Consider the following 11,518-nt stretch of genomic DNA (forward strand, 5'->3'; position numbering starts at 1 on the left):
CTAATGCATATCTCTATACTGCCTTGCCATATTTTGATGCATAGTCCAGAACTGGAGTTGCCTTCCACTGCTGTAAAGTAGAATTGATTATATTTATAAGAGACAGCGGGATCTATTCAGTTGATCTAAATGGTGACAGATCTAACTACTGCCATTGTTGAAATCATTATAAGAAGGGGGCATCTCTAACATTGCGGTGGATGAGTCTCTTCGGTTTGCAGAATTTGTGTTTTTACAAAGGAAGTAACATGCCAGGTTTGTTCCTATATTTCATATTTAAAATGTGTCTGTGTTTAGATCTGACACTGTTTAGATCAATAAGACAGACCATTTTTCGTATGAGAAATGTATTTAGTTTGTTGTCAACTTTCACCCTGTGTGGAGTTTTGTCTGACTGGAGTTAGAAATAGTAAATAAAAATATAGTGAAGTCCCCACAAATATAGGAATGCAAACATGTGCGTGTGTGTGTGCTCCTTAAATCAATTTTTCCATTTATTTTCTCCAGGAGCTGAAAGGCATTCATATCCAAGAGAGAGAAAGAGCTAGGAGGGGAGGGGGAATATGGACGGCTATCTTTGGGCCTCCATTGAGCGTGGATGGAATGCAGCCTGTGAGCTCACAGTCATGAACAAGAGCAGGCGTCTTGTTTGGAGCCCTGGGCGACCTCTCATCACCTCAACTTTCCACAGGCTGCCAGAGCAAAGACACACACTGCTAAATTTAGGAGACAAGCGTAAACCTCACCCTCCCTCCTGCAGTCCAAGCCTTCAAGCCCAGGCACGGCTGTATAAAAGGCAGCCACTCTTTTTAGCCTGGCAGTATTGGGTTAGGAAGCAGCAGGCACTGTTAGTAAGGAACTATTCTACCAGGGCACAGGAACGATCAACATTTTATTAGATTGTTTACTTTCACTGCTAAGCCTATCTCACCCTGGTTCATGGTTTTGTTTTGGTGATCCGGCGACTGCTTTGTAAATGAGCATTAAGAACTCGTCTGCTTTTCGATCGGAGCGCAGTTTCCACCAGAGCTCTTCTTCTTCTTCTTCTTCCTCTTCCTCCTCCTGCAGTGACCCTCACATGGAGAAGTCGCGAGGCATCCTCGGGGACGACTTTGGGTCATTCCTCAGGACCCGGGATGAGCCGCTGGGCTTCGCAGGCAAGTTGGGGAGACAGGGAAGGGTCAAGGGGTACCAGAGAGAGAGGGGAGACGGTGAGAAGAAAGGGGCTTTTCTATTGAGCCATCCAGAAATGTTCTATAAGCTATTACGTTGTCTCGTTGTTATAAGAGGTGTTGTTTATAACCCCCTGTTGCTGCAATACAGCCATACGCAAGAGCATGCATATAAATATAACACACGGTGAGGCAGTGGCAAGCAGGGTTCAAGGAGAAAGGATACTTGTGTGCCTGCGTATTACACTTCCTTTGAGGGATTGAAACCAACTGGACTGTCAAGCTGGTCTACTTTCAGACTGAGCATACAAGAACATAAAAAAGGAAAGGGCTTAGATTTAATTTATGTACATATTACGTATTTATAGAGATATATTTTTAATGTGACCTGAGGCTCATTTTGTTTGTCTATATAAAAGAATACCATGCAGTAACATTACCAAGTACTGTTACAATGCTGCTCATCTTTTACTCACAAGTAGCTCTGCTGCCGTTAGGTTGTGATTGTAGTACCCAATAGTGTATAGTTCATGGAAATGACTTAGATATTACTAAATGACCACTAATGTACTACAAATGTGCTGGTGCTTTTTACATACCGCTAGTTAGCTTCAAAACGTGATCTGTGTACTCATTTTAACTGTTGTTATGCAGTAGTTGTAGTTGTACTAACAATAGTTGAAACTTTTTTTTAAATTATTAATATTAATAAACAACAAATCCTTAATATCCTTTATGCAATTCATCCATGACTTCTTTTCTAAGGCGATGCTTTAAAGAAACTAAATCAAGCACGCAGTTATTTTATCTTAATATCCTAAGGTAGCAGATACCATAGCTGTGGTGCTGTGCAAGTATAAGCATTTTGATCACACTTTTGTATGAACCGTTTAGACCAAAAAACTCGACTTTTTAATAAAGCTTAAATATGAGAAATCAATGGTCAGACCGACATTTAAGAAAAATTACATGCTTTTACATACAATTCAATTGCTTAATACTTCTATAGTTTAGCCTACCCTCCTACAGATTCCACTGTGACACTTTTGGAAATCTATGATATCAGTGCTGTATTTTTGCTGTACTATCATACCACCGTAGCGGCCCTTGAGTTATCATTGCTGCTCAGTAAAGAGCTCTTGCTTTATCTTTGTATTGCCACTGCATTGCCAGGAGAGATAACTCTTAATGGCACAAGAAAAGAATGCTATGTGTGCGATATGCTGATAATGCCTGGCATGAGTAGCATACTTGCAGATGCATGTACTTACAAGGTAACAATCCTTAAAACAAATCATAAGGCTATACTGAAATCAACTAAATCCAGGCAGTATTTCTGAAGTGATATCACATTTTTGAACTGGTTCCAAACCTCTGACCTCGTACCTCTGGAATGAGTCCCTCACAAAGGAGTCATGATCTACTATTGGTGTCTGCATACGAACAGTAACAAGTACAGGTATTTCTGAGGGACTCAGACGGTGCTATATGGGGGCGGTGACGGGCTGTCACAGGCTGTGAATCTTTGGGGACAGTTTTAAAACAAAAAAAGGCTTCAAGATCAAGACAGTGACTATAAAATCCACAAACTGTATTGTAGGTTTGTGCTGTACAGGGACTGACTGACCGTGGTCATTGGTCAAACGAGCAGGGCAACCAAGATGGCTGAAAACCAAGATGGTCTCATCCATTGCCAGCAGCACAACACCAGCCCACGTGCGAATCTGATCCGAGCAATCCCAGTGTTTTAGCTGCCACAACCTCACCTGATAAACCATTCCTTACAATGAACCTTACTGAACCACTCCTGAGCGCCATCCACAACGGATGGGGGAGTGTTGATGCTTTACCTGCTTAGATGGGGGTTTAATGACCCAGGCTTGTTCCGTGTCTCCACCAGGTCGTGCCAACAGCACCGGGAACATCAAGACCCTGGGGGACACCTATCAGTTCACAGTGGACGTGAGCGACTTCTCCCCCGAAGACGTCATCGTCACCACGTCCAACAACCAGATTGAGGTCCATGCTGAGAAGGTGAGGCACAGACAAAATCAGAGGTACCATTATAGTCTACAGGAGAAGCATCAGCAGGTTACAGCATTACTAGCAAGGCCCACACATAACGGATTTGTAACTAGCTTACTGGACCATACTGCTGCAGTGGATTAGCAGTGTGTTTTGGTTCATACCGTTTTATGTGAAACATAATGCTGAGTCTGTGGTACAATTCTACCAATGACTGATACCACTGTGCTGCCATTGTCCTTAATACAGGACCATTTCCTTAGGACCATGCAATATGTATCATGATAGATCAGGATATTTATCAAGTGATGGTCTATTTCTCTGAGATTTAATAGGAATAAATGATCATTAATAATGGACAATTTGTGATAGACACAAGAAACCTAGGTGAACATAGATCCCTTCATACTAATATTAAATTATTCAAGAATAATTTGGTGAACTTCAGATAGCTCACGTATCACAATGCACAGCCTCTCCCTTATAAAAGTTTCCCATAGTAAAACCATAGCAGAGTGTAATAAAGCAGAGTGAAAGCATGGTAAAGCATAAGTAAGCATTGTAAAGAATGGTAAAGCATATTAGCATGTTAAAAAGCATGGCACACCAGGGTAAACTATGGTAAATGCATGGCATAGCCACGCATAACATACAGTGCATAAATGCTGTGGTAAACTTTTATAAGGGTTGCATCATGGTACATAGTTTCACAATTCATCTTTACACAATAGTTTCACCTCTGATTCCATTGTTGCGTCCCTGCATTGTAACTAAACATAATTAGGCACAGCCAAGTCTGACTATGTTTCAAGCCCTGGCTAGCTATCTCTCATCATCCCTCTCTGGTGCCCCTTTCCCAGCTCGCTGCAGACGGCACGGTGATGAATACCTTCACCCATAAATGCCAGCTGCCCGAGGACGTGGACCCCACCTCAGTGACCTCCGTGCTGGGGGACAACGGCTCCCTCACCGTCAAGGCCCGCCGGCACCCAGCCAAGCACAGCGAGCACGTGCAACAGACCTTCCGGACTGAGATCAAAATCTGAGCCGCTCCCCCTGCTCCCCTCATCACCACCAACACGGGGGCCATCAAGACACAATACCAGTCGCTTGAGTTTCTCAATGTAGTTATGTGAGATCTGCCCTGGACCCTGTCTCTATAAAAGTGGTCTCCTAGAATAGGTGCCTTTTCCGTTTTGACTTTTATTACCATGCTGTACATGTAGCACACGTCCCAGTATACCATCAATTTGGACTGATACATCCTGCAATACTAGTTTGATTCCCAGTTCCATATAGATAGATATCACACAGCATATATCATCTATATATTCAATAATCAATTCTGAGCTGAGTGACAGTCAAATAGACAAACGTTTGAATCAAACCCTTAGCTTCTTATAGTTTTATCTGAGGTGGTAAATCATATACATCACTCTTAATGCACAGCTAATTTCGGATGCCCTCTGGAGACGAGGCTCCTCTCACCGCACGTTTAGAAGCAGCTGTCACAGTTTTGTAAATAACATGTATTTATACTTTTGTTTTTATTTTTTTTAACATAATGTGAATGCTGAATGCTGGACGTGCATTTCTCTCCTGTTAGACTGGCAAGTGCCTATCAATCAAGTATTCAAACCAGTTACTTTGCTCATCAGATACAGACTGACAGATGGGGATGTGGAGGACACAGCGCTTTCAATTGTGGAAGCCTGGATCTAATCCATCCCACATGTTACTCTCATGTTGAGTCTCCACTGATCTCTCTTCATGTTCATGTTGTCCATGGTTCATGGATATAACAGTGAAGGTCCAATTTTTGTAGGTATGGTCTAACTATCAGTGAATCCTTTGCTGTCAGAAACATGGCTTATCCTCATGGATAATAACAAACATAGACCATGACTTTTCCATGGGTTAATAGTAAATGATCATGACTTTTGTGATGGTCATATGAGGGCAAGGTAAACAGGACTACAGTGGACAGATACCCACATCTGCATTAGATTTCCGATCACTGATCATTGATCTCATGGTTTCTGTTTAGAAGTGCCAGTTAGGTTCAATTTAACATTCACACACAGAGCCGAATTGGAGTTTCCCAGGTCATTCAAATGGAAGTCTGTCTTTCAGTGCTATAGTTCATAATTATTTAACATAGTCCTGGGCTCCCCCTGTAACCCAAGCTCCCAGCCCTGTCTGCACTGCTTTTTGCTTTATTCTAGAGTTTTGATCTTGACGTTTTCTATTGATCGATTAATCATATGATCTACGATTGATTAATCGATTCATCACACCTGTTGATATGAAATTGTATTGAAAGACAGTTACAAGTAATACAAAGTGTTAACATGATACTATTTACATACATAATGTATATTTGCTAACATGTAATTTAACAGTTTGAAAATATTTGCTTACATGTAATTGAAAGTAAACCAAAGTCTTTAGAAGTACCCTGTGGCATTTTTTAAGATATATTTTTTGTGCACCGTTTTTTCATCCCGCACTCAGGTAGACAAGATTAATAATCGATCAATTACTTCTTAATCGAGCTCACAAGTGTGGTTAATCAATTAATCATGAATCGATTAAAACCCCTACTTTTATTCATAGTGCAGGAGAGGCAGAGAGAGTGCCAAGTCAAGTTTATTCTCACATCAGTGTATATGTTCCATTCTGTCTGGTTGTTCAAAGCTCTAGAAATGCATTGCTTTGCACAGATCCTTCCTGTAGCTTTGAAGACCAAGGGCAAGGTGTGGTTTGTGTTAAACTATTCTCACATTTAGATTCTGAATAAACCTTGATTGTGAGAGAAGCGTCTGTGTGTTATTTTCATCTTATTGGGATCACATTATAAAACCAGTTTATTACCCTGAGGTAACTCCCAGCAGAGCCATTGCCAGACCACAGCATTACCGGCCACAGCAACACAAGAGATTACAAGTATTGCACACTGGTACTGATATGGCACCAGGAAATGGTTGGCCAAAATATGAAAATGTACCATTGTATCAATTACTTATTGCTGTCTAATGAGTGCCTTAAACATTCAAAGTTGAAACCCCATTTCCAGTGAAAAAAAACAAAGCAGCTGGGAATTCTATACAAAAAAATTAAGAGAAAGGCAAAATGTTGACTGTAATGGAAGTAAGGTAGTCCGTTGGGCGGGGGTCCTCAGACAGGATGTCTAATGTCATGGGGGTCCTTGAGCTAAGAAAATGAGATGGAAGGTGTAGTTTTCTGCAGCAAAGGAACCAAGTGAGGTGCAAGGACCCCTGAATAGTAAAAGACTTGCTAGTCAGAATGAATGTTAAAATGAAGTGGATTAGTCGGGCCTAAAAAAAAAGTATAAAAAATAAAACCAGACCCTGCAGCCGTTAAAAATAATCCTTCTCTGACTTTGTGTTCTTTTGAACTGCGTGAAAAGTTACTTGCTGGTGGAAAGAAAGAAATGTTTACATAGAAACAGTTCCCTGGGGCTGCGGCACGGGGACACTTGTCCTTCCTTTGTCTTGTGTATTTGCAGCCTCTGACTCACTTGTTCCTTGTCTATTTTAGCCCTCAGCTGTCAGTGTGAGAGAGAGAGAGAGATACCAGGAACAGAAGACATTGTGAAGACCCAGACGGTGGACAGTAATACAAATATCACATAAAATACGGCCCTATTGGGTTTCCACATCGTAGCAGGCAGTCTGAAAAAGAGAGGCTTTTGAAGCTTTGAAACTTGACACCAGTCTTGTAAAGGGCCATCCTATCTCCAGGAATTACTAACTCTGTATATTAATATTCGTAGCTAGAGTCTATTGTACATATGAGCTCTCTTGTTTTGTTTTTAATTTTGTACAGCACTCTGGGATGCCATGGCGTGAAGGGTGCTATATACAAATAAATGTGTATTGTAATGTATTGTATAAAATGCACCTGTTAATTTTCCAGTTTAGATCCAGCAACTAAGGTGCAGTGCTGCTGTTCACAGATGCATGCCAAGATGAGCTCTTCTTGAGCATGGAACCCTTGAGCCTCATAATCATTTCCACTGACTGTACGGCTCAGAGGAAAGGGAGGCAATTATAGGAACTGCATGCTTGTCCAGAATGGTGTTCAGAATAGAGTTTAGAAACACAGCTGTAGTGACCTCTCCCTCAAGGTCCCTTAACCACTGCCAAGTTGTTTGCTTCTTTTTCTGGGGGAGGGAGAAATTGAAATGGATCTTTTAAATTACAGACTGCAGAACATGCTTTGAAAATATGCTCTCTTTTGTCATGACCTTTGAAAAAGCTGGGTTATAAAATGTACATAGTAAACCTAATTAGTCCACTCTTAGGCATGCTTGCCTAAGCTTTATCTCCACTTTGCTACTCTAATTGAAAGATCCGGACAGGGAGGCTGTGAGTGCAGATTAAACAAGGGCACCAAAAGGTTGTGCCCAGGTCTGTCACTGTAACGAGGAACAGCTGTATGAGGGGTCGCGTTTCACGAGAGCACCCTGCTGCCACATTGTTTAAACTGGCTTCACTCAATTCAGATTGGAATAATGGCATGTGTTTGTTTTTTTGGTAACCATCTTGGTGATATTTTATTTAATGCATTGTTTTTATTTTTTAATATATTTCAGGATTTCTTACTACTGCTGTAATGAAGCAATTTATTTAGTGCAGTGTGTTAAAGAGGCAGCAGAGGGTGCTGTTGATACATTAACCTAGTTCAACAATCATCTAACAGACTCTTTATAACAGACTCTTTTGATCTGGAAATGGTCGAATCCCAGTGTCTAGAGAAACAATGAAGAGTGGGGTTCAAGAATATGGAACTTAACACACAAAAAAATCCATTTGTGGAATCCCAGAATGTAGCGAATTAAGTAATAACATTCATAATGATTTAATCATATAAGACACATTGTCAACTGCGCTTAATTTAAATCTATCCACAATACAGAGCCCTACTGAACACATGAAACAAAAACAATAGAGGAAAAGTATCTTAAAATGTCATTTGTCTTTCTTTTGCATGACTATGTTATGGTGTTATCAATCCCTCTGAGAGGTCCTGTCTATACCTGTCTTTGAGCTGCTTTGAGCTTTATAGTGAAAATGATAATAGAATGATTGCAAACAACAAAAAACAGTAAGGGCAAATGTAAAATAAATAAGGAATTAATGACATTTCAAGCAATTGAACCAATCAAAGCTAAAATAAGTTACTTTTGTAGCATATATAGAGAACCACTATCCTAAATCATCACAGAGGCTTGTTACCCTCCCTGTCCAGAAATGCACTTTAGCAATGCTTTGACCAGCTTCCTCCCACCCTGGTAAGCGGCCCACCAAGGCGAGATTGCCTCATGGGCCTGACAAGCTTCTTTCCCATTGGACGGTGCAGAAGGAGAATGTCTGTGATTGGCTGCCTGAGGTGTGTCAGGTCCAGATGGCCAGCTGGCTGCTGTGGTCCTCCGTGGCTCCTCCCAGCGTGGGTGGGGCTTGTCAGGAGTCAGTCGCTTGCTGGTGCCATTGATCACCAGGTAGGTGTGGATGGGGGGCAGGGTAAGCAGGGAGCAGTCTTGTGGTTCAGTCTTGCTCGGGAGGTGTAGAGGCAGGTCTCTGGAAATGAAATGCACGTGTCGCCTTGGGGACCCCAACAGAAAGACAGGGACCCTGTTTCTCTGAGCTTGAGGGAGTGGCCGCTGAGAATCTGCAAATACAAAAATGTATTTTGCAGGTTTGTGTGCCAGGTGCCTGATTCTATTTGTCTGTAGGCAGGCTGGCCCACTCTCATAATGTTAGAGGATTAAGGATTTAATGCAATATCAAATACACACTGCGTAGATCCACGGACAGTATATATATATATATATATATATATATATATATATATATATATATATATATATATATATATATATTTCAGACCGCTCAAGCTTCAACCCTTCCTGTGACTTCTCTTTATCTCATTTTTTTTTATTTATTGCTGCACATTACTTCAAAGGCAAAAATCCACATCTGTGTCTAAATGGCAAGTGATGAGTGGTGGGTGAGTGGTAAATCTTACATATAGTGCTCAACGTTTTGTTTTGTTCTGATCCTATTTTCTGTTATGAGGAGAATAAACGAAAACCAAAACGGTGTTTTTTTTCTTTGTGCGACGCCACCTTTTCCACATTTATTTCTTGAAGAGTTTATTTAAGTTAAATTTGACAGTTTTCACTTGCGTGCACAACTTTAAAAAAAAATTCTGCAACGGTATTACTTTATGAAAATGTGTCATTTGCCACTTTGTTTACTGCGAGGAAACTACAATATAATTTTAAGTTTTAACATCCTCTGCTTTATCGTTAATTCAGTGGAGCAAAATAAAGCCTTCACAACATATTCTGAACACTGGCCAGTGTTCAGCCACAGGAAATTGGCAGAAGAAACCGAGCTTAAAAAACCTGTTTGGCAACAGTAAGACTGTTTACTGTCATGCTATGTATTTAATTCAGAAACGGTTCATTTACATTTAAACACATTGGAGTTAGAACAGGCATATTTAAACACAGTGCTACACTTTTAATCAGGCGCTTAAATAAGATGCGTATACAACATAAATACAGCGATCACTAATTGACGTGCTTTCATTCGTTAACTTAAATCCTCGCTACGCAGTCATTTTCAGAACATTTTCTAGTTTTAATAAAATTAAAATGAATAACATGCTATTTTAATAGCATTACTGTGGGATTTGTATAATTATTTGTTTTGCAAGGTGTCGTTTGAATATTGTCAGAAAAATATCAGGAAACAATATATTTGCTTTCTATTTTTATTATTAAATGGCGATCAGACACAGATCATTGTAAGTAGTTATTTCTGATTAGTTGATTGGTGCAAGCGTAGCGTTGCAAAGTTCTGTGGCTGTATGTAAAGTGTAATTGAACAGTCCGCTTTTCATCACCATTTAAACAACCCCCCCCACCAGTACTCACATCTTGAGCACCCTGTGCCGCCCCCCAGGTTTGGACATTGCCTTATCTGGCCTGCCAGAGAATGGAATTGAGTACCACTGGAGTAGCAACTCTGAAGCTGTTACAATTACTGTATATAATAACACAAATGGTTATTAAAATGGCTGTGTTAATTAAGCCAAATAACCTAAAAGGCTAATTTGGCTGGTGGCATCATGTTTGTTTTTATATGGCCAGAAAGTTAAACAGAATATTAATTGTTAAACACAGAAACGATTAAACAAAAAATCACTAATTTATTTTTCAATGTCGCTAACACAACTTAGAAATTATTCTTGATACAGTTTTGTACTTTAAAAAAAAATGCAAGCGCTATAGCTTGCAGTTTCTGACTGGGAAGGCAAATATTTCCCATTGTGTTTTAATCTGAACTTATTTTGCATGCCTCACCTGTGCAAGTTTTAACAGATAAGAAAGATGTTTTACATACAGCCTTAGATGTTTCCATTTTCCTTTCCAGTATTTAAAGATGGACTGTTTCTGCTTCAGACAATATTTACATCATTTCTGTTAAACGGCACGCCACAAGATGTTACTACCAAAATGCAGAAGCGAGGTATCACTGTCTGCCTTAATGCATCCATTTTAACACAACCCCACAGTGACTGATGTAATATTTGTTATCGTGCTGTTTCTATGATGTAATATTCATCACTGAAGGTATGGGTTTAGAGTTATACATGCATGAATATTAAAGTATATATTTGAGAATATGTTTCTAGTATAAGATTGTGCGTATGTTATTTAAAAATGTAATTTATAAACTAATAGTATAAGATTGTGTGTATGTTATTTAAAAATGTAATTTATAAACTAATAATTACCTGTTTGTTGTGAGGTGCATATTTCCATGGTTGACATCATTATTTTTTTCTCTGGAATTCCTTCCAGGTGTACAGGTCTCTGTGTGTGTCTTTCTCTGTCAGTCCAATGAACAGCTGCAGTGACTGGACTGGTGTTCTCCAACAGTGCTCCTGTAAGTACAGGGCAAACTGAATGCTGCACAGTGTGTGAGAGTGTGTGAGAGAGTGTGTGTGTGTGTGTGTGTGTGTGTGTGTGTGTGTGTCTTACTTTTACCTTCAGGAAACACACCCAGAAACCTGAACACAAAACCAAGCGCTTGTTTTTAAAAAGTGGAAACCCAAAACATCAGAAGAATATTACTATCGTCTTAACTACGAGACACTAGAGTGCCAGGTGTGCCCAGGTGTGAAATGAGTCCAACATGAACTAGTAAACACGGTTTGCGTTTGTTTGCAAATCAGGTACGAACCCACTTGCACCTGATCATACATTTGGTACAATCACTACAGTA

The 11,518-nt window shown here is 40.1% G+C and overlaps 1 protein-coding gene and 1 long non-coding RNA gene across 2 annotated transcripts; one reads left to right on the plus strand and one right to left on the minus strand.

Annotated features, from left to right (window-relative positions):
- Window positions 1–662: 662 nt before the first annotated feature.
- On the plus strand, window positions 663–6,015 carry LOC117963618 (heat shock protein beta-7-like). Its single transcript, XM_034904374.2, has 3 exons — window positions 663–1,157; window positions 3,073–3,206; window positions 4,058–6,015. Exons 1-3 carry the CDS (start codon window positions 977–979, stop codon window positions 4,241–4,243), a joined length of 501 nt encoding a protein of 166 aa, XP_034760265.1. The 5' UTR covers window positions 663–976; the 3' UTR covers window positions 4,244–6,015.
- A 2,050-nt stretch (window positions 6,016–8,065) lies between these two features.
- Window positions 8,066–11,224, minus strand: LOC131701859 (uncharacterized). Its single transcript, XR_009309069.1, has 2 exons — window positions 11,028–11,224; window positions 8,066–8,891 (listed from the first exon to the last, which is right to left on the minus strand). It is a non-coding gene; the product is annotated as an uncharacterized LOC131701859 (long non-coding RNA).
- Window positions 11,225–11,518: the final 294 nt, after the last annotated feature.

Source organism: Acipenser ruthenus, chromosome 27 (assembly GCF_902713425.1).
Source record: "Acipenser ruthenus chromosome 27, fAciRut3.2 maternal haplotype, whole genome shotgun sequence".
Lineage (NCBI taxonomy): Eukaryota > Metazoa > Chordata > Actinopteri > Acipenseriformes > Acipenseridae > Acipenser > Acipenser ruthenus.

Coding starts and splice junctions, on each gene's coding strand:
- LOC117963618 (XM_034904374.2), top strand. CDS start 977: ATGAGCATTAAGAACTCGTCTGCTTTTCGATCGGAGCGCAGTTTCCAC. Junction 1,158..3,072: donor TGAGCCGCTGGGCTTCGCAG/GCAAGTTGGGGA, acceptor TGTCTCCACCAG/GTCGTGCCAACAGCACCGGG. Junction 3,207..4,057: donor TTGAGGTCCATGCTGAGAAG/GTGAGGCACAGA, acceptor CCCCTTTCCCAG/CTCGCTGCAGACGGCACGGT.